The 23,919-nt window shown below is 38.8% G+C and overlaps 2 protein-coding genes across 5 annotated transcripts; both read right to left on the reverse strand.

Moving 5' to 3' along the window:
* Positions 1–410: 410 nt before the first annotated feature.
* LOC122130933 (zinc finger protein 768-like) lies at positions 411–17,609 on the reverse strand. Of its 4 annotated transcripts, none has more exons than XM_042705795.1 (10): positions 17,151–17,608; positions 16,805–16,923; positions 15,699–15,792; positions 15,460–15,563; positions 13,572–13,763; positions 13,316–13,382; positions 12,678–12,772; positions 8,877–8,954; positions 8,365–8,468; positions 7,787–8,252 (listed from the first exon to the last, which is right to left on the reverse strand). In XM_042705795.1, the coding sequence occupies exons 1-10, from the start codon at positions 17,431–17,433 to the stop codon at positions 8,066–8,068; spliced, it is 1,323 nt and encodes a 440-aa protein (XP_042561729.1). In that variant the 5' UTR covers positions 17,434–17,608; the 3' UTR covers positions 7,787–8,065. The 4 variants fall into 4 exon arrangements, with proteins under 4 accessions (XP_042561728.1, XP_042561729.1, XP_042561730.1 ...); XM_042705796.1 differs by having other exon boundaries at positions 8,120–8,265; positions 17,151–17,607; XM_042705794.1 differs by lacking the exons at positions 7,787–8,252; positions 8,365–8,468; positions 8,877–8,954 and adding exons at positions 411–2,208; positions 7,412–7,570 and having other exon boundaries at positions 17,151–17,609.
* Positions 17,610–20,823: 3,214 nt separating this feature from the next.
* On the reverse strand, positions 20,824–23,908 carry LOC122130934 (zinc finger and SCAN domain-containing protein 2-like). The gene is made up of 4 exons (XM_042705797.1): positions 23,529–23,908; positions 23,271–23,353; positions 22,966–23,074; positions 20,824–22,672 (listed from the first exon to the last, which is right to left on the reverse strand). The coding sequence occupies exons 1-4, from the start codon at positions 23,794–23,796 to the stop codon at positions 21,588–21,590; spliced, it is 1,545 nt and encodes a 514-aa protein (XP_042561731.1). The 5' UTR covers positions 23,797–23,908; the 3' UTR covers positions 20,824–21,587.
* Between the last annotated feature and the right edge of the window lie 11 nt (positions 23,909–23,919).

The following is a 23,919-nucleotide window of genomic DNA, read 5'->3' on the forward strand; positions in this document are numbered from 1 at the left end:
ATGTTTTCCCTCTGCATCCCTCTCTCCTGCACCGTGATGCATTTACTGCCTCCACCATCTTTGGCAAATGGAGCGCCCCATATTTTTTTATATCGTCATTAGGCTGTGGTTCAACAGGCCTCCTCTTCTTTGTTGGAATGTAGTCTTTGTCACCAGCGCTCATCTCATCAGCCAACTGACCAACCTGCAAAACAATTCTTTGTCAAACTACAAAGTCTGATGCCCTTATCCTCTTGACCATTTTCAAATCTGGGTCTTTCATAGTAAACTGATGAATTAAATAATCCTCATTTGCACAAAACAACAATAGACAGACACGTTTCTTAGAAAAGCCACTTTGGTTTGGCCATTTTTGAACAAAGAATTTTAAGAACTGTAGTACTTTGCAACACAAGAAACAATTGATGTGCTTTACCGAACAAAACAATGAGGTTTAATCATGCTGACATAATTACAAGCGTGCCCTTGCTAAACAATTAGCTTTAAAACGTGATGAGTAAGATATTTAATCATTGGAACACTAGTTATGCTACGGACAATACATCATTTAATCAGCTAAAAGCATTTTCTGTTATAAACACTTTACTTCAACTCAGTATTCATAAAGCATTATAAACACATTTATCAATGTTTATAAAGTATTCATAATGCAAGTTGTGTCAGACATAAGTCTTTATAACTATTTATAAATAGACATGAATGCACTCATAAACCGTTATGATGCTGTAGTATAAGCCCTACACAACTATTATTATAAAAGCTTGTATGGGGTCACATATGGCTTCATAAAGAGCATTTGATGAATAAAGAGCTTATGAAATAAGGCAAAGATGTCATCAGTGCCATTATCAAAAGGTAAAATGTAGGTTTAAATCATTTTTATTTGCTGCAGGGATTCCTGAAAATTGTCATCCCACCAAGATCTTGCAAGGGTTTTTTGTGATTTTAGTGGCCAAAAGGAACTTAAGTGATTTCTCAAAAATTGCTGTTAAAATTGTGATGATTTTGAGTTAAATAAAATCAACCACAATATAATGTAGATTACTTTTTTTTTTTTTGTAAATTTGTGAAAATACAAGATCACAAATTCCTGAAGCAACTGGTATTTTGATACCTCCAGCTCTAAGGGCTTCTACTATAACATTGTAACACTTCATAAGTTCAGTCATTACTATACATGAGTAGTTATATAGACTTATGTCAATCATTATGAGGCATTTATGCATACTTTATGTGTTTTGAATGTTTTATGGGTACTGATTTTATCTAAAGTGCTACCGAATTAGCTATTACATTCCATGCTTCAAAGAATTAAAATGCATATAGTTCCTGCAATTGTAATACAGCTTGCTGCCTATCATTTGTTCTGGTACAATGAGGAAAGTAATAAAAATAACTCGATGTGGCATGAAAGGATTCACAAAATAAAGCCAAAGGCTCAATCAATGAACAGATGTTTGGTGGATGCAAACCAGTGGCGGCTGGTGGCTGAAACACAGTATGAAGCATAAAATTGTGAATCCCAGAAGGCTGGGGGCATCTTGGGGCATTCTTACAACAGTAACTAAAGGGAATTAACAACAGTAACTGTTAACAACAGTAACTAAGGGGAGCTGGGCTTTACAATAGGTGAATTACACCAGTGCACAGTGCACACAATGTTTTAACTAGCCAGATACATCTGAGCGTAATTGTATCCCGATGTCAGCAGAGTACGACATATGTTACCATTCAGTGGCTAGCTTTAGTAGACATGGTCCCTGTATGAACTCTCTTCTGATGCTTTTGGAGATATCTCTTTGACGCAAAGCTCTTGTCACAGTATAAGCAACTGAATGGCTTTTCTCCTGTGTGAAGCCTCAGGTGAGACTTTAGGGTGCTGGACAGGGAGAAGCATTTCCCACACTGAGGGCAGGCATATGGCTTCTCTCCTGTGTGACACCTCAGATGGACCTTGAGACATCCTGATTGTGCAAAGCGAGCTGGACACATGGTGCAGCGGTATGGCTTCTCGCCTGTGTGAACCCGTTGGTGGATTTTCATTTCTACTGGATAACGAATTCCTATACCACAAATTGGGCAAGTCAAATTCTTCTTTCTTTCTCTCCTTTTTCCAGGCCTCTGTCGTGTGCATATTTGCATAAATGTTGAGACAGGCATTTCTGAAGTGTCTGAAGACTGAAAGTCCTCGGAAATCCTCTTCTTAAACTGTAATAGAGGATGAATATGATTTAGTGCCTTGACTGTCTTGCTGGAATAACTTCACTTGACCACATTGAATAAGCCCATAGGACAATCTATTAGCAGTATATAGTACCTGTACTAATATAGTACTCTAATATATTTTCTGTTTATAGTAAAAATCTAAAAAATTCACTGGAAAAAAAGTGATTTGTATGTCACATTTAACTATATGAGACTGACACAACCACCATTGTAGTCTAGTCACCCATAGGGTTTGTGTGAAACCCAAGGAAAATATAAGGATAATTTTACTGCTGTAGGGGAATGCATCCAAAAAAAACAAAACAAGTTGTAAGTTGTAACAGGTTTGACTGCAACAAATCCAACCCATAACCGGCTTTGTGTTATAACTCTCATTCGAACATGGACATTAAACATTATAACAAGTATTTTCAGATATTATTCTCTCTAAGAACACACAATATCAGTGTGTCCTGCCAAGCATATGGGGCGTCACATTCCTTCCAGAATGCATTATAACAGAACCTAATGCATTTTATCCATAAAAAAACGAATACAACACTCTTTGGTTCGCCGAAAACAAAACTGATTATTCATGTTCTGTATGATTTTGCATCATTTTGCAGACAAAATGCTGAATACACTTTTCAGTCTGTGAATTAAAAAATAAATAATGTTATAGGAATACTAACTAGCTGTAATAAATTATTGTCCACATACATTTATTAAGCCCACTCTTTTGAGGCACAGAATGCAAACTTTGTTATATTGTGTAAACTAAATAACAGAAACCATGTTATGCATGAAAGTGCGCTGTCCAATTACTGGTAACAAAATGCAGTTTGTGCCACGAAAGTACACCGAAATAATTGCGTCCACAAAGCAAACTCGTTTAGGTTTCATGTCATTAAAAGAAGAGCTATCACAAAGGTGACTTCATTCAACTTAACGTAATTATGTTACTGGTAAAGCTGCCATTATCTACCAAACCGCTTTTGGTCTCTGTAAAGCTTGCTGACACATTTTGCTATGGATTTTTGTAGGTATATTTTTGGTTAAAAAAAACCAAACAAACAAAAAACCAACAACAACAGTATAACTTAGTTCTGTAAATGTTTTGGTCTGTTTAATAAATTACATCCTCTCTATGTTGGCATTCCCCATTTAAAAAATGTTCCTTAAAACTTCAACAGACAGTACAGTACAGGCAGTCATATGAAAGCACCTTAGCAAGGATGTCCAAATGTTTGGTATTGAGTAGATGACTATAGTACTATAGCACTGACAAATAAATACAAGGACACATCTGGCATTTTGCATGCATTTAGATTCTGCTAATCTAAAAACTATATTCTCAGCATATTGTGGGGTATTCAAAAACGACATATTGCATCATAGAGGGCACAGATGTGACTTACACTATACTGCACATCCCACTAATATGTTTATTATGTTGACGATATGTATACTATTTTGTCACAAATTATGTATTTTATTTACGTTAATGTTTACTTTAATTTCTGTATGAGGTAATGATCTGGTCTTCAGCTGCCAGTTGAAATGTACTCTGCGCTTACGCCTACAAAAGCTAGAGAAATTAAAACATTACTTATCAGCCAAGGCACCTCACTTGCAACCCGTCATGGTTCCAATGTGGACAACTAAACTAGGAAACATGTAGCTATATCTTAAGCAAAGCCTCATCGAGAGAGATGTCCTTACCTGAGTAAAAACTTTGCTTTCCATATCCCAACTGGTTATCTTGTCAGTAGTAGTGACCAGCCTTTAAGCTGGTTCATTCAGGCTTAATGCTTTCATTTGCCCAAAGTTTCCAGAAATGACCGTTGAAAACAATGAATAACTCAAACAAAAACAGTCTTTTTACAAATGGCATGGTACTATGACAGAGAAGTGATAAACATTTTCTTTTTTACTTTAACACATGGTGCCAAGTCGGATTTAGTGAGGCATGCTCTCAGTGTAAGTTGACGATACACATGCCCAATACTGAGCTCATCCCTGGATTCAGTTATTGGTGACAGACATTTGAAAGTATTATATTAATTACATAATGGTGAAGAAGTTTTGCCCATACAACTCTCCTAAAACTACAAATGAAAATGTCTATCTTACAATGCCCATGTTGCACTAACAAAAAACAACATGTGTACTTACAATTTTAATACATTGTGATTGTGAATCACAGATAATTGAACAAAAGGAATCCACTTTTACTGCTTATACTGCAGATTATTTTCTGCTCATACGTTGAAGAAAAAATAAAACAAAGAAAGCCAAAAACAAATAAAAAAATGTGTAAGTCTAAATTTTTAAGCGGGTAGACTGAGTCATTTTTAGAAAGACTCATTTAGTTGAGCGCGTTCACATAACGACAACAAACAGGCAATGGTATTGATAGTTAGGTATCGTTTAGCATCACAATCACCTTCCCACTTCCTAGTTGCTCACGAACACACCATAAATGCCATGTTACTGTGGTGCAAGCGCTACAGGCTATTTGAAAAGTTGTGAGATGGGCATTTCAAGCAAAAATGCTACACCCTCTCCTCGCACGTAAGCACACACACACACACACACTACCTCATTCTCACTCACTGTGAAAACCATGCATTTATTAGGCGTTTATGTTTATGATGAATTAACATGTTTGAGAAGGGCCGCAGCGCAGGGAGGGGGGACTTCCCACTTTCATTCACTACACTGGTATCAGAGTAAGACCTTTCTCTCACGAATGTTCAATATCTATGTCAAACCATTTAACATCATCAAGTGGTTGAGATCATTCTGAACCCGAGACTGCCTTTTATTGGTCAGCAGACTTAAAGAAATTAAACTTTGCTTCAAAGTTATGTAGGAAACTGTGTTACTTGGTTGCTATGATAGCTAGCTAAATTAAACTCTCAATAGTTTAAAAAGCAGAGTTCCATTTGCAAGACATGATAGCTAGTTATCTAGTTGATGTTACAGTCTCCTCAAAATTATAATAGGAAAAGGTAGAAACTCTAAGGGTGCCTGTGCAGCTTTTAACACAAGTTCATATGGTTCCCTAAGCTAGGGATAGCAAGTATAGTTCATGGCTAGGTTAACTAGCTAACCTCTCTCATGGAGGTTCGAGCTCCAAAGCATCCCGTTAAATAGGCTACAGAGGGGGAAAACACTCACTCACACATACACATGAAAATTTGTTCCATCTTATGTTGTTTTTACCTGATACATTAATGGGATTCGTATGTATGTGCAAGAGAGAGAGAGACCCATTTTACCAGACATAGTTATTGTGCACCTTACTAACTACCAGGCAAAAAAGGCAAATGTATAGACCGCGACCAAGTATTAACCGCTGGGCTGCAGACATTTCACTAAATCAATTTATTAACCGTGATTAATAATCTGGAGATTACGGTATCCCCTCCTCAAGCAGTCTAGATTGTCACAGATAGCTGTTAAACTTCCTTTATTTAATACAGTCTACGTAATGTTTAATACAGTCTACGTAATGTTTAATACAGTCTACGTAATGTTAACTGACAGAGTTTTGCTCAACGGATTTGGTTGAAGGTTTTCCCCCCGATTCTCAGGGAATTTCAAATGATATAAGGGCTGGAAATGATGGTTCCAGTTACCGAGTGGTATACACAGTTAAATGTAAGGAAAACATTAATAGACACTGAACAGCATGTTTGTTTCATAGTCACATTGCTTTCAAATTCTTTTATGATAACTCCTCTCAGAATTGCAAAGTAGAATTCACCAAATCCTAGATTTTTGACCTACTAATAGACAATGTGAGCAAGGCTTTCATAGTCATGATATAGGTTAGATTTACTGGGTGTATTATTGAAGGGTAAGGATGTGCATATTTTAATAGAAACTCTATAGAGATCATTACGAGAGAATGCCAACAAGCTGTCATTTTTTTCTCTTTTCAGTCTCGGGAAATAAAAGATCAACTGATTTAGTGGCTAAAACAGTATCAATGCTCACTACGTGTGGAGGTGTGATGGTGACCTGTATCAGTTATTATCAAAAGCAAAACTGGAAATGTCGGCCTATTTTTGGAGACATGGGGCTCTAATTTCATTAATGGGCAACGAGCAAAGCAATAAGCAACAAGCAAAGTCACACATGAACTAAAGCTATTGTGGTGTGGGGGAGCATTACGCAGTTTGTGCTTAGGATCTTTCTCATGGTTTTACATTAGCAAAATTATTTTGCCAATTTATGAAATTAGCTTAGAGTGACGTACCTTATTCATTGCCAGTTGCCCATCAATGATATTAGGGCCCACGAACAATTAAAACACATTTAATTTGGTGTAGTAGGAACATCAGGTACAATAAAGCACATAGCCATGCAATATCCATAGACAAACATTTGGAAGTATATGGGTCATACTGGAGAGCTTAGTGACTTTAAACATGGCACAGGCATAGGATGCTACCTTTGCCACTGCCAGTCAGTTTGTAACATTTCTGCCCTGCTACATCTGCCTCTGTCAACTGTAGGTGCTATTACTGTCGAGCGGAAACGTTTAGGAGCAACAAAAGCCCAGCCCCTTACCGGTAGACTGTGCAAACTTGCAGACCATTGCATTACCGAGCATGAAATAGGTTTCCATGGCTGAGCAGCTACACACAAGCCCAACATCACTATGTGCAATGCCAAGTGATGGCTGGGGTGGTGCAAAGCATGCCACCACTGGAATGTGGAGCAGTGGAAATGTGTTCTCTAGTGTGATCATGCTTCGCTATCTGGCAGTCTGATGGACTGCTCTGAGTTTGGTTAATGCCAGTAGAGCGCTACCTACCAGAATGCACCAGGCCTTCTCGTCCAGCATCAGTACCTGACCTCACAAATGCTCTTTTGGCTGAATGGGACACACTCCAAAATCGGGGGGGGGGGGGGGGCCCTATTAATGCCCATGGTTTTGTAATGGGATGTCCAATAAGGTCATATAGGTGTGATGGTGAGGTGTCCACATACCTTTGGCCATATAGTGTGTATAACCTCAGGTGGACTTTCAAACTCCCTATCTGAGCAAAGCTAGCTGGGCTAAGAGTGCAACGGAATGCTTTCTTGCCTATTTGAGAATGTTAGAGAATCTGAGGGTTTACAATGTCAACATTCCCACAAAAGGGTCCATACCATTTATTCTTCAGAGGAAAACCATATGTGCTCTACTCACATTTCGAGAAAGCCACTGCCTCCTATGCTGGTGCAGGTCTGGTGCAGAGAAGACATCAGCTGGGAAATGTGTTGCCCGGTTCACTCCCAGGCCATTAACATCTGTCTCTTCTTGATTCTCCATCTTGATGTGTGATATTGTGCTGAACATATCTGAGGACTAGAGCAGAATATTTTTGTATGTTGTTTACTTGCATGAAGTTTACTATTTTCCCACAACTGCATCTCCTTCCCACCAAACTGATCAAGAATGCTTCCCATAATTTGACAGTGAAAGTAGGCACATTAACTGATGTATGGTACCAAGGGCCAAGGCAATTTAATAGTAATAAGATAGCACAAAATACAATTTATAGATGGATGAAAGAACGTATCATTTGAATTGTAAAGAAAATGTTTTATTAACTTTTAAATAGCAGACACATCAACACTGAATAACAAAAGACATTAATACCATACATAGTAATAGGAACCAAAGAATCTTTTCTTCTCCCACTGTCTCTCTCTTCCTCCTCCCAACTCATGTTTTATCAGTCCCCTTTTCCACATTTGTCTGGTGGATCTTAAGCTTTTTTTTATTTACTGTTTTTAAATGTCCCTAACCATACTCAGCAACATGTTTACATCCTGTTGAGGTTTGGTTTGATTTAAGACATCATTCTGGAGCTCCATAAGGCAGGGACATAGTATTTATATAAAGAGGCACTCCATGAGGCTGTTTTCTTCTCCGACATCTGGCTTTTGAAGCCCTCCATTGTTCACGCAGTTGTTGCCGCCTTTCTTCAGGTAAATGTTGTATGCTTCGTGGTTTAATATCTCCATTTGCCTTCTTTTCAAGATATCTTTTGAGGAAACCCATAAAAGAACAAGAAACAGTCAATACACTATTCATCACAAATAAAAGCAAATACAAAGTGAGTCCTTGAGAGTAAACATTCAACACCCTAAAATTACTTTCTTCGCCTTTCTCTTCGTAATTCCTCCCTCCTGTGTTGGTCTGCTTTGATCCTCTCTCTGTACCTTCTTGTCCGCTCTTTACCAGTTGTTGCTGGATATGGCTTATAAGGGGAAAAGAAATCACATTATATATTGTTTTCAACAGCAAATAGTGTGTCTACATAATGACTGCAAACTCATGCAACACAAATTTCTGGTCAAAGTAGGATAGTTCAGACAGTAAATGCTCAGTCTTGATATGTCTGCCAAGACTCCTGGAGATTTAAATTTATTTAAGATTTATTTAAATATCACAAATTACCTCAATATCAATGCATCACAGGGGGAAGAATGCTTTTAACTATAAGGCCATAAATGTGACAAAAGCAAAACTGGCTTTGCCAACAGTTAGCCACTTTGACTTCTGGTTTTACAGAAAAAACTTTTCTCTATGTGTACTTTGTACATTCAAGTGTGTTTAAAACATAATTGGAAATACTGAACATGTCTGTAACTTCCCTAAAACCCACCTTCTGCCAGCTCCATTGTCTTTCCAGCATCTCCTGAACTTCCTGGTTTTGGTCAGATGGAAATATTCCAAGCCGTGTCTGAAAATTGCCCGTTAAAGAACAGATATTCTGCATCACACAGGATGAATCTTGTTTGGTTTAAAAGCAAAACAAACTTGTAAAAATTGATACAAACCAGTTGCTAGGAAATACCATTAACTACCCTGCCTTATGTGGAAGTGGCACACAAATGTGTGGGTGAATCTGCATGAAAGTGTAAACGTGGCAAAGCCCAGAGACTACTGGCCCTGTCTAATCCCTGCCCTGCCGGCTTTCCTCGAGCCTGGCTTGCAATTTGCCTAATAACTGGTTGAAAGTGAAAGCCTCACTATGCAACATTTGCCCCTTTTGAGGTGTGCTTTTATAGGCAACTGCTTTTGGTATGATCTCCGATTTCATTTTGATGGTATATAGTTGTATGAAGGACAGATAAATAGACAAGTCATTCCCAGTACCTGTCCAGTCTATGCACTATGTAGTCATATGGTCAGGGACAGAACACCCCGCAAGAATGTAGGAAACGCCTTCACAGCACATCTCCAACTATATCACCAAAAATCGCCAGTTATCAAGCTCTAATCATGGCAACTGGACTGTTGATGGTGTTTTCAAGGTTTTTGCATGTGTTTAAGGTGGTTAGTTCGCTAGTTTTACACCAAAACTCAACCACTTTAAGCATTTGCTGCTGGTGAGCATGAGCAAAAGTGAGGCAGCAATCCAAAAGTGTTCCCAAAGACAATAGCAGCAGTCAAGTAAAGTATTACTTATGTGGCAGAGTACCTCTGTGAGCCCTATCAGGATAGGACACGTGTTATACAGTCACATAAAGCATGACAGGTGACAAGACAAGTGGTGACATCAGCTATCCTGGTGGCAGTATCCACCTCACTTAACCTGGAAGAAATGGACTACCCACATGGTCAGGACACGTCGGAAGTGGATCTGTGAACTAATGCCAACACTCTTTAATAACCATGAAATCACCAAAGAAATCATCATTTTATATTTTGCTTTTGAGGTTTTAATAGAGGGATATATTGGGTAAGTCACTTACAGTATGAACTCCAGAAAGCCATTTGCTGACACACATTGCACAGGTCCAATCAATGGTCTAATAATTATATTTGCCTTCATCTGTTGCCAAAGGAAACATTTTCAAAATCATTGTTGCACAACTCTCAGTATGGACTTACCATTATTTCGCTTTTTATGTGCCCTCTAATTGCAATGCCCAAGAACATGAGAAATGTACAAAATATCTGCAGTGACCACCATACATATGGTCACCAGAATCTCCTACATGATCATCTTATCATGGTGGCAAAGGAATCGCCCTGACACCTGGGGTCAGGAAGCAAACAGTAGTGTAGAATGGGCATGGGCATAGGCCATTAAGAACCGTCTAAGGCAACGCAGAAACCTAATTATCATACCACAAAAGGACCACAAAAGGTCACTAAACTTTGAATTAAAATCCTGGCTCATTTACATTAAAAGCCTAGGCGATAACTTAAACTTAATTATGGCTAAAGTTGGAAATGTTATTCAGAACTGCACCACGGTATACAGAGTATGTTTCACATGTTTCATTACCGCTTTCTACGGAAGACTGATTGCTGCATCAACCCCAAGAGACGTTCTTTTTATCTAACAGCACTTTGCTCAATTCATCTGTTAGTTCACTGTGTAGTGTTTTCTTATGTTTTCAAATATATGAATTCATGTTTTGGTTAGCAGCATCTATACATGTACAGTTCAAATATACGTTTGACTGTTTCTATGGTTACCCTTGATCTGAGAGTAGAGTAGTTTTCCAGCCTTCTGCAGACGCTGTTATGGTGATCTAGGTTGTGTACCGGTAATAGGATCACCCTCTAACTCAGTGGTTAAGAAACTGGAGTATGCAATCCTAGCTTTGCTCTGGCAATTTAATATTCACTGTGTTCACTTTGGTCTGGAACTATTCATTCAACAACTGCCAATTTCTCAGCAAGCTCACCTCCTCACCAGGCAGCCTGTATGTGGGGAGCATACTAGGGCATACAAACAGTTCTACCGGAAAGACTGGAGTATTTTAATCCTCAATGGGATATTACAAGATGAGAGATAGCCATATACAAGATAATTCCATATAAACTGTTAATTAGCCAGAAAGCAGCAGAACAGCTACATGAATAGAGTCCTTTCAAAGGTGTAGACAGGCTATTGGTCAGCAGTAATGAATGAATGAATGAATGAATAACGTAGCATTACAGTTTTCCATCTCAATACAATTTCAAGAATCACATACAGACATTTGAATCCACTTTAGACATGAGATAAGGCTCACGAATGAGGACATTTATTGTTAGTTTCAGAATGTCAGTGAAAGACAACCAAATTGACCAAATGACACAGTCACCACCACCATTTCTTATTAGCTATAATTCATATTATTTGATACCAATTCTTATCCAATTATTATTATTCTTAAGAGTTTATGGCCAACTCAACATTTTAACTTAACAATCTTGATTTCCATTCTTCAACTTATCCCTATTCAGAAGGCTTGCATTTTTTCACTAGTTTTTGTACGTTCCAAACATTTTTTTTATTATTATTCAGAGTTGTTTAACAGTTATTCTTCCAGAAAACCAGAAAAATTATGCAGAAAAATAGAATTGCAGAGAATATTCTCACAGCACAGTACAGCACAAAAGCCAAGGATATACGATTATAATACATCATTGATACGCTCAAGGAGTTGAATATTTAGTTTGTTTGGGTCACTGATGTCATAACGATTTTACTGTTTAATTCATAGCCAGCACTGTTTTACAGTAACCTATGATACAGAGAAAGAGAAAGCTTTGAGTTTCAAACGCTGCTAACTCTCTGAATAGACAGGAAGTGCAAATTCCACCCAAAGTGACTCTAGGCCAAACAAAAGTAACAATCTGGAATGCCTGGCATGGTTCATGGTATTAAGTTACACAAAACTGCCCCTTGTTGCTGATATGAAAAAGTTGGTGTAAAACCGTTTCTACCCAGACCACTTATTGATCAGGTGACTAATTAGATGCAAACAGAATGTGATCTCTGAAGGTGAAGTCGCACATAACTCTTCTCCGCAAATCTCTTGCCACAGCGCAAACAACTGAATGGCTTCTCTCCTGAATGACACCTCAGATGTTTCTTGAGCTGGTGTCGTAGGGAGAAGTGCCTGTCACACTGAGGACAACTGAATGGCTTCTCCCCTGTGTGAACCCTTTGGTGCCGTTTCAAGTTGCCAGCGACCGAGAAACTGGCAGGGCAGAGTGTGCAGCGAAAGGGCTTCTCGCCTGTGTGCACTCGATGGTGGATCTCCACCTGCTTAGGACACTTGAATGCTCGACCACAAAGCAAACACGGAAAAAGTTTCTCTGTAGCAATCTTCCTTTCGGCCGTGTGTGTGTCTTTCCTAGGGGCTTCAAAGCTTCTGAAACTTAACATTTCAGCTAAAAAGTCATTTTTGGTAACCTGAGGCCCATGGTCACTAGTGTGTTTCACCAGTGCATCAGTCTGACACCTCTCACTTCCCAAAGATGGCAAGCTGTGCCCATCTGATGGTCTTGAAATGGAAACCGACTGTGGTGCAACACCCTCTGGCTGACCTTCAGTGTCTATCTCCCACTGTATACTGGAAGTCCTCATCTCCCAAGTCATTTTGTCTGATCTAAGTTCACTAGTTGCACATGACAGCCTTTCAGTCTGCAATCTGTGAGTGTGGTCTGATCCACTGACCTCCAAAGTGTTACTTGTGCTTCCATGATCCTCAGTCTGCCCAGATGCCATACCAGAATTCCATTCCACACCAACTGTCCCTGACCAATGGCCCGCTACAAGAGATAAGGGAGCAATAATATGAAGGAGAGGCACCAGGACAACAGGTAAACAGCAGGCATGATGCACACACGATTAGCCAAAGTTCCTGTATATTCTATTCCATCTCTGCCTGCTTGAGCCCTATACAAATAGCTGAAATCTAAACAGCATGCGCAAGAAAACTATGAAATACTATCTTTTCATGGTAGGTCTCGTGGCAAGCTATGTTATATTAGGTCTGTAAACATTTTCAATTTTTACAACAAAAACCTACATGTTAGTTCGGGGAAGGGTTTGAATGAAAAGGTCCCAATATTTATTTATTTATTTATGAATACAATATATTACAATTGTGCATAATATAATAAATATACCTATGTTTGAATTTCTGTTGTCTCAATTTAAAAGGCAGAATATTTTAAAACACCAAGCAAAATAATAATAAATAAAAAATAGTAAAAAAAGAATGATCACAGTGAAGAATTAAAGGTTAGGGTTAGGGTTGCCATAAATTGGGCTGTAATGTAGCATCTCCAAGGGCAAAAGCTGCATCTCACCAGAGGTACTTGGTCCGTTTAGTTCAGCGCACAAGTTGGCGTCTTCAAATTCCATTTTAACCACAGACTAAAATAGAATACAAGATATATTGTTTTAACACAAAGATATAAAAACAGCACTATATATATATGTTACAATAAGACATAACTAAGCATAAACTAAGCTGTGTGACCATATTTTTAATACAAGACAAATTTGTATAAAATACAGTAACCTTCCACTGGATAATTATCCAGCAGTCTTCTATCCACTCACACTGAAAGCACGGTGTTCCATCGGTGGAGGCACGCTGAGCTCCTCTCTGGAGCTTGAAGTAAACATTGTGTTGTTAATTGTGAGTTCGGACTCTTTGAAACCAGTGAGGCTAAAAGATGATGCTGCATCTACTTGTCTCTCGTCACGTCCCTCCATCTTAGACAATGGTAGGTCAAGATCTGCTTTCACTGCCTGAAATAGATCATAAGTTGTGTTAATACCATGCAACAAAGACCACTCAAGAAATTGTGTGACTTCATAATATTGATACAACCATACGCCATCTTGTTAGTTATTGCTAACCCAAACGTAAGCTAGGAAGTGTCCAGGCATCACTGCAGTAGAATCTAGATAAAGTCGAGAAACTGAATGGTGTAAATAATTTGTTAAAGTAGTTCAGCCTATAAATAAAATGACAAGTGGTCATTAAGGTGAAGACAAAAACAAGGAAATACAGATAAAACACAATCTTTATTTAAAACTGTTTTCACGTGCAATATACAAGTGTTTGGCAATATATAGTAACACAATGAACAAGTGCTTTCATGTGAGTAAACATACATGAAACTGTTCTAACTTTCTGTTCTGTGTAATAAATAATGATAATTTGCTTCAAGATGCCATTTGATAATTGACAACTACAGGATATCCCACATGTAACATGTTTACATATGTCGGTGCAGTCCTTGATTATAATACACTGTACTTTTCGTTGACTTCAGCACAATTGTCCTCATGTTCCTCTAGCTGTCTATTCCATTCCAAAAAAATGTGCACAGTCCAGGCTCTGGAAATGGGAAACAAAGTGGCTCGGACCACGCCATACACTCAACCAGCCAATCAACATGTTGCCTCGTGAGCACAGAAGGGGGTTGTGTTTTTCGATTTTTGATCAAATATATAAACAAACCTTTGCCAGAATCAAGGACTGCACCTTTAACTCTCCATGGGGGGGGGGATCACTGGGATGACCACATTTAAAAACAATGTTAACCCTTTTTCTTCATTCAGGCTCCACTGTTGAATGGCTTTTATGCAGGTGTATTCGCAGGTAACTTTTCTCGGAAAACCTGCGAGTGCAGTGAGGGCATCCAAAGGGCCTCTCCCCAGAGTGGACCTTCAGGTGCATCTTGAGCTGGTGCAGATGGGAGAAGCGCTTCTCGCACAGACTACAGCCAAACGGCTTTTCCCCTGTGTGGACCCTCTGGTGTCTCTTCAGGTTGCCAGCCTGGGCAAACCGCATTCGGCACTGGGTACAGCTGAAGGGTTTCTCCCCTGTGTGGACTCTCATGTGGATCTCCACTTTTTTGGGACAGCTGAACCTTTTATTGCAAAAGCTGCAGAAGAACCTTTTGTCTTTGGATGCCATCACCGCTAGATTTGCAATTTCAGAACCAGTGTATATTTGATTATACCGTGCCTGTGTGTGAGCATCTGACAAATCCATATTAGCAACTGGCACATTACTTCCAAGGCCAAACGATGAGGAACTGGTATCATAACTCTCATACTCGGCCATCATACTGTTTAAGTGATTATCTACATTCTGCAGACGCTCATACTCCTCAACCTTAACAGAAGAATCTAGAATCGCAACCTCAAGTCTTTCCTCTCGACCATCTAGGGGCCTCCCAAAAAAGTCAGGAAACCCATCTGTACAAGGGACAGACTGTTTGATCAGCCCGGACGACTGTGTTTCAGTAACAGAGCTTCCTGGGTCACTCTCCTTTGTAGTCACCGATGTCTGTGGGTTCTGAATTACTAAACACTCAGGGCTGTGTGTGTTGCCAGTGTTTTTAGTTCTTGTGTGTTCAGGTCTCTGGTTAATGCTTTGAGTCTTTGCCTCAGTCTTAATCTCAGCCTTCAGGACGGCATCTGATCCACTGACCTCCACAACATTCTCCCTGCTCCCGGTCTGCTCAGCTGGTGACGCCAGAGGTTCAGCATTTACGGTGTGCGAGACCATTCCATCACAGACAGGGCCCAGTACTCCTAGAGGTAGGAACACAAAAATAAAGACAAAATAAATATCAATCAATCAATCAATCAATCAAATATCTATATACAATTGATTATGACATAGCATAGATGAGCGACAATGGAGATGATGGTACTCTCAGTTCTTACTTTTCCACGATGTTTCCTCAGGTTCGTGCAGGACAGCCTCTGGGATCTCCTGCTTAATTTGCACAACTGGGTCTTCCAGCTCAATAACTGTGGGCTGATGAAAAGGACATTTTACTACACTGCATGCTTTCACCCAAAGCCTGGATTTATGACATGCTAAAGCAACAGTATCATTTTGTGAATTTGGATGAAGAACTTTCACCATATCACCAACCTGTGTGAGTCAAGAGAGGATTACGGTAATTCTAGACGCATAGTTTCTAGTTCCACATCTACATTAGGGTCAGTCAACTGAGTTTCCTGTAGGACAATAAGTCCAGTAACTAACTGATGCAGCATGTTGACTCTGAAACCTGGCCTTGAAACACCTTAGCTATCACAGGATCTCCAGACTGCTTAGAAAGCACAGAATGAAGAAGACTTTTTCCTGCTTTCTGAACAATAATAAATTAGTGTGAAATTAGTCATACTTGTTATTTTTTCACTATGTTCAGCAGACATGCACATCGTTTGGGTTGCTTGAAGAAAATCCACCCATTATAATTTGGCAAACGGTATTTATAGTCTCAGTAGCAATCTGTTAAATTACGGATGGACTTCATTCTGAAATGTCCTATTCCTCAAACATCCCTGATGGCAAAAGGCCAGAAGAACCAGTCAGCCCAGTGAGGCCAGAGCTGGCAGCCCGCTCACTTTTTTCTTACAAATTAATACTTCTTCAGTCATTTTCACCAACCCTTAACCTTTTTTTTACAGATCTTACCAGTGCGTAACAAGTCTTTAATTGACCACAACCTTTTTCACCTTGAAAGCCTTCCAGTTGGCCTATCATGAACTTCTTCTGTTTAGCATCTGCTATTTGTAAATAGACAATTACAAGGATATGACTTTTATAATTTATCTTTAACACTGTTATGTCCACGCCCAGTTGCACAAAACTCGGAGAGCAGACCAGAAGGGTCAAACCACCAGTGGGGTGCCCACCAAAATCCACCGGTGGACCAGCATCTATCTGGGATATTGGGGTTGTTATCTTGCCGAGCACTTACAATAACAGACCTACAACATCAAATGGCCTACTTCGCAATGCATGGGGTTTTGTTTACCTCTTCCATTTCACTGGTCCGCTTTGTGGGTGGATCCTCTGTGAAACATCTTCTGCCTCTCCACGAACTTTCTCCTTGACTGGCAAGAAATCTGTCTCTGATTACGAAATTACCACCACCTGCAACGGGGGTAAATTAAATGTTTGCTCTACTGTGGGATCATTCATTATTATTATTATTATTATTATTATTATTAATAATAATATTATTATTATTATTATTATTCAGAGAACAATAACCAATAGTTTGGAGCAACCAACTCCCGACACAATGCATAATACAATTCAATTATGTCTCCTGTGTGCGTTTCGAAGGAAGAGTTTAAAGGTTTTCTTTCACGCCCTACCTCTCCATCCTCTGTTTCGTTCCATGACGGAAGTTCTTCCCCCACTGCGAGCGTTCGGTACACGTTCTCGTATTGTTCTTTCTGCGCGTTCTCTGGCCATTTTAAGCTCCAACGTTTGCAGTTTTCTCTTTAATGTCCTATTTTCGTTATGACTTTGCGAAATTTCCACACGAAGCACCGCATAATCGTCGTCGAGAAGCTTGCATATTTCTGCTACCGCCGCGTTGGCCAAGACCTCCATGATGGAAGCGATCTGTGTTTTAAAAGCGATGTTGTTTGTCATTGTAACGTTTCAGGGTAACAAGCGATACCAGTGGAATCAGCTTGATATAGGCTACCCTTGCATTAAAAACGGCCTTCTCCTGACTAACGCTTACGCACGACTTGAAACAGAATTTGACAGTAAACTGAGTCAGGAGCTACGTTTGCAAGCAGAGTGTAGCCAGCGACAATACCAAAAAAAACACACACACACAAAAAAAAATCAATATTGTTTCAAAATAAGAGTCGAAATGTATTAATTCGTTTTGAATTATACAGTGGCAAAAATGAAGAAGTAAATGCTCATTTAACTGACAAACAAACTGTATGTGCTACAAAACAGTAAACGTAGAAGTGGTAAAATACAAACCAAACTAAAAAAAAAGCTTGAAATGCCTTTTTTTAAATGCAAAGAACCTATATGTGTTGTTCAGCTGAAAAAAAGTAATTAGTTTCCTCCCAAAATGTCTGGGAAATGACAAATCCAAAATTTCACCCACAAGATAAAAGTTGTTTGAACACATGAGTCATTCCACCTGCTGATGAACTTCAAATTGTGTGACTGAGAAAACAACAAATTGTGCATCCTTGATATGGGGATACTTCATGGAAATATAGAGATTTAGGCCTAAATTGCCTTTGGGGGTACCAGGGCTTGATAAGCCCCAGCCAAATCACATACACTAGGCCTAATTGCTTATACTGATTAACATCAAATTGTGTGGCATTTGTAGGTACCAGTGTCGGTGGATGGAATTACACAGCAATCCTTCCTTTTGGGTCCCTAGTTTTGCTGTCCAGTAAACTCGATATTAATCCTAATACTAATTATATATACAGTATATTAGATTATGCTCAATTTAAATTCAGTAATCAGATGTGAAACATGTTCATTACAGCCTAACAACCTTTTATCTATTTATGTCATTGTAAAATTGCTCTGTCATTGTTATAATTGCAATTGGTCTGAGAAATTGCTATCATTTGTGTTTACACATTTTTTTAAAAGTGTTCCTTAATGTTAATGCAGTGTTAAATAGATCATTAACATGTTCCACCTCAGTTGTTTTTCCTTTATGTTATTAAATAGTAGCTTGTGAAAAGCCATGTGAATCTCTCTGTGTCCACTTGTAGAACATGTGTTTTTATTATTAACCTTGTCGTCTGTTTTGTCCGGTGCTAATAACATCCCACTTGTGGCCTGTACCGTTACATAGTGAGAGGGCTTTCAACTAAACAGGCCTTAATTTCTCAACTATTTTTTTTGTCTTTTTACATGTGAATAACATTTCATGTAATGTAGACAGATCTACAGATACTGCCACCAGCTGTCATGAGTGTATATAAATACTTTATGTGTATGTTTGTGTATGTATTGTGTATACATGTTTATTTGAAATAGGGAACACAAAAATGGCACTTTTTAACTCTCTGTCGGTCCTTTTAGAAAAAATTGTACAGATATTGAGATCTGAAATGCCTTTGTAGGTACCTGGGTATAAAAAAAACAGTAACTTCACATACACTAGGTCTACAGAAATGTATTTGTTTAGAAAACATATAGAAAATATATAGTCATTAATGCCTGAATTGAGCATAACATAAAAGGCTCAGCAGAGGATGAACTTCCTGAGTCTGCTGAAGTTGTTCCTCCTGCCAAAGGCCATGATTGTGCACTTTTGCCATCGTTGAGTCTATCCTAACCTGCTCCACCACCTTCTGTTGCACTGCCTTCACTGCCAAAGACAAGAGCATTCGTTCATCCGCACTGTTGAACATGTTCAAGATTCTCTTTTTAAATTCATATGTGCATACATATTTGGCTTTGGCTAAATTTGTATTGATATTGTTATTGTCTATATTTATGTTTCTTTTGTGGAATTTTTGTTGTTGTCTTCCCCATTTGAACACTTAACTTATTTGTGTCATATAACCAAGACAAATTCCTTGTATGTGGAAACCTACTTGGCAATAATTCTATTTATGATTCTGAAGTCCTTTTGTGGGTACTAGGACATGTTAAGCCTCAACTGAGTCAGAAACAATATTACAGCTAACAGCCTACAGATGTACAAATACACAGTGCCTTCCCCTATGTCTTCCTAACTGATATGGAGTCAAAGGTTTCAAAGTGAAAGAGTAATTGTCATTTATTTGCTTCTCTTTAATAGCACTTGTGTAGGTGTATCCGGAAACAGTATGAATAAAACGTTTCTTTTTTTTCATCAGCTATGTGGCCCTTAGTGTGAAATGCAACTTTCTGGATGTGGTGATGAACGATAGATTAATTGGAGAAATAAATGATAACAAACAACAAAAAAAGTAATGTTGTGTAGCCTACGTAATAGGCTACCATCTCATTCCATGGTTATTTGGAAGATGACTGCTAAAATGACCAAATTCGCAGATGCAATATGCACATATTTATCCAGACTAGTTGGCGGCAAAAAAGGCATATCCCGTGCAAATCTTTTAAATGTGTCAAACGATTTTCAAGCAAGATTTTAAAGTTGACTTTTATTTTTGACGCTTTTCGACGCCATATTGCCGCCTAATGTCGCGGACTGTTGCTTATTGTCGCTAGCTCCACGAAACTGGTTGCCTATGTTTTTTTTTTTATCTTCCTGGTTGTCCCACTGTCTGTTAGTTACATGGCACTATCCTGTATATTGCCCCACACTGGTTGGGAAGACAACTGTTTAGTAGGCTATGTGATCTGTAGTAGGCCTGCAGAGTTTGTAATTGATAAATTCACAGCCACAGTATCATATACAAAGGTTGTCTGTCATTTTCTGTAATAAACCAAGCATTGGCTTAGCCACGTGTCTTTGTTTCCAATAGTGTAATTGTTCTATTTGGTTCAATGAAGTGATGTGTTTTGTGACATGGTAAGAAATACTCTCTCTCTCTCTCTCTCTCTCTCTCTCTCACACACACACACACACACACACACTCCAAGTGTCAAGTTATTACGTAAATAACAATTTAAATAAAAAAATGTATAGCAAGTGTTTTAAACTATTGTATTATAATTCAAGAACATAAAACAACACATGATATATTGCTAAATTGTTTTCTTGCTTGCGGTTCTCCAAGATATTTTATAACACCCTAACCCTAACCCACATGGTAGGTAAGATCATGTCCATTTTTTGTGTTCTTGTATTTATGACCAAGGGAGTCTGCGGGAAGACAGTTTCATGGCGCAAAACATTTCAAAGCATTTAACAAAAAACTTCCCAGACCATTCCAAACCACAACGATGAGATGTCTGTATGGTGGTGTCAATAGTTTCAATCTGAATCCTGTTCTCAGTGTTTCAAAAATAGAAGAATGTCATACATTTAAGTCGCCTAATAATTTAACAGTGTTTGCTTGTGTCTGACTTGTATATACTGAACACACACATCTCTCAAACACAACTTTGTAATTAATACTACATTTGATGTATTCAGGTTGGACTTAACACACACAATCTGATGCATTTACCACATCATCTAACCCATTTTCTCCCAATATTACTATACAAAAAGAAAGAAGTACTTCTCATCCCATTTTACTGTGTGCTAATATTGAATCCTTCACCCCCTTTCAGTCACCATCCATGGTCAAGAAGTCTCCTGTTTTGAGATTAGCAGGTGCTAATAAGGTGCTTTATGCTCTCTGATTGAATGTTCCTCTACAGTAAATGTTGAGGATGAATCCTAACCCTGAGTGTAGCCTTAATGGACTTTATAACAAATAGTCAAAATGTAAAGGTAGTATGTAGAATATTTTATGGTATGTCGAAGACAGAATATAATGCACTGTAGTCTAAGTAAATTAGGCTAAGGATTATTACTTTTTTATCACATTAACATGAAATATAATTACAGTTATATAAATACAGTTACAATTGTTTATCTTTGTATCATCATAATCACCTGGAATGTCTGAGGTCAAACTATGTTATTAGAGGGCAAATATATAGCAATAGCACTGTTACTGATTTACTTAAACATGCTCACCTTCATCTTTCACCATGTGATGATGTATATTTCCTCAAATAGCTGAAGACACAACAATTGCACATGATATCATACTGGAACATTAATAATATGCATTTGAAACAGCATTAACCATCATTCCAACATAATGAATATTATTATAAAGCTCATCCATAACTACTAAAAGCGATCAAATATTTAGAGTTCCAGGATCAGTTATGTTCCTTATGTGTATGGTCTGGTGTCTTACAAGATTGCTCAGAACTGAGAAACTTTTACCACACTGAGTGCAACTAAATGGTCTGATGTTGGTGTGCACCCTCTGATGAACCTTCAGGCTGCAGGACTGGGAGAACCTCTTGCCACATAGCCCACAGCCAAATGGTCTCTCCCCAGTATGAACCGTCATGTGTCTTTTGATGTGGCTGGACTGGGAGAAGCGTTTTCCACACTGAGGGCAGCTGTAAGGCTTTTCTCCAGTGTGAACTCTTCGGTGTGTCTTCAGCTGATGGAGATGAGAAAACTGTTTACCACACTGACTGCAGCCAAACAATCTCCCATCCAGACCAGGTTGTGGGGGCCCAGTATCATCAGGAGAGCTGGAAGCATCTCCCAGTCTGTGGTGAGACGTGGTTCCGAAGTCAACAAAACTGTCCTCATAGCCTGGCAACGATTGAAATTCCCTTCTCAATGTTGGGTGGCTCTTGCTGACCCTTGCATTGAATATTTCACTGACATCAGGTAATGTACTGAAATCTAGGCCTACATATTCAGGCCTCATTTGAGTGTCTTCACCAGTCTTGAAACTGAGCGAATTCAGGTCACTGGGCTCGCCTATCCCAATCATGCCCACTTTACACCTTTTAGTTTGTGAATCAAAAGAGCTTGTCTCCCTCCATGCACAGTCACCTGCCTCTGTTTTTAATGATCTTGAGTCAATGTGTATTTCAGGCCTCCATCCAATGAAATTCAGAGACGATGTGCTGTTAAAAGAACTTGACTGGACTGCATTGGATATCAGCTCAAGGTCTGTGTGAGGAGACAGGGAACTATTCTCTTGAGATGACATGACTCTACTTTGGCTGGAGGTAGGAGCTATTTCAATCTCTGGACTGTACTGTCTTTCATTTTGACACAGGGTTCTCTCGTCAGCAGGCGGAAGAGGGGTCTCCAGATCAGAGCTTTGATGTCTACTATCTGTGCTCAGGAGATCCTGAAGGTCAACAGATGTTATGCGCAAAGATGAGCTTTCCCCTTTTCTGGCTTTAGATGTATCTGTGTAAAGAAAGTCAAACACACAGCAAAATCTGCCTTAGGACTCTTAGAATAAGGACTCTTAGTTCTGTGCAAAGATGTAAGAAACATCTTGTTGAGCTTGATCAACCGTCACATATGATTAAAAAAAATATAAGACATATAATATATAATATAACAATATACATCAGGAGCATTTGGAGATGTGGTGTAGAGTGAGACACCTGGTCCATACAGTGTAGGGAAATGTTACACTATTTTAGTTCTTTTTATCATTAACAGTCATTTGTAAGCGTATTATACATCCCACTTACTGTCATTTCTGTAATGTTCATCTTCTTGCTCGTGACTTCTTATATTTTGTTCAATCATCTCTTCTTTTATAACTGGAACCTGAGAGTGTGTTGGTGAACTCATTGCAGGCTTAAAAAGGCAAAACAGGTAATTACTAGTCAGGAATTAGTTACAATCTCTAACTAGATGTGGGACATACATTATGTTAAAAAGTGTGGAATCAGACAAATGTTAGACTTTTCCGGAATGATTCCAAACTTTTGAACGGAAGTGTATATGTGCAGACATGGGTGAAACAAATAAGTTTTAGAAGTTTTCCACCAACCATAATGCAAGACTGCCCGGAGCTCAGGTTATCATGAAACGAACAGCCTTCTTTCTCTCCAGGAGGCGTCTGTCTAGTTCCAACTGTAAAGATTGTTAAGTATCGTCATCCACAAATGAATATAGCCTAACGGAACATGGTCTTATCAAATCTAGAGAATACAAACGCTGATTAGGCCACACAGCTGCTTAGGTCAAATTATATTAATCTGTTTTGAGAAAACATGTCGTTGGTGAGAAAAACTGAACTATTATTTACCTGTAAAGTCACACGTTTGTTCTATGGTATGCTCTCGATTCTTTTTTGGAGTCGCTCCTGTCCCGTTGTCTACGTCTTGAGAAAGAAGAAGCTCTATTGATTTTAATTTGCTTTTCAGTGATTCGTTTTCTCTCTTGGTTCTGGTCACTTCCAGTCGCAAAACAGCATAGCCTTTATTAACAACTTTACATATTTCCACTACTGCAGCATTTGCTAAAACCTCCATTACTGCGGAGATTTGCGAGTTGAAATCTGTACAATTAGACATTTTTGAAGAATAACAAAGCCTTTTTATTCCATGAAGGCTACAGATCAAATCCCCCGTTCAGGCTATCCCTTTCGCTTCCGGATAGTTACCGTGACGAATACCGTAACTCTCCTGAAAGTTGCT

The sequence above is a fragment of the Clupea harengus genome, unplaced genomic scaffold (genome assembly GCF_900700415.2).
Source record: "Clupea harengus unplaced genomic scaffold, Ch_v2.0.2, whole genome shotgun sequence".
Taxonomy (NCBI): Eukaryota; Metazoa; Chordata; class Actinopteri; order Clupeiformes; family Clupeidae; genus Clupea; species Clupea harengus.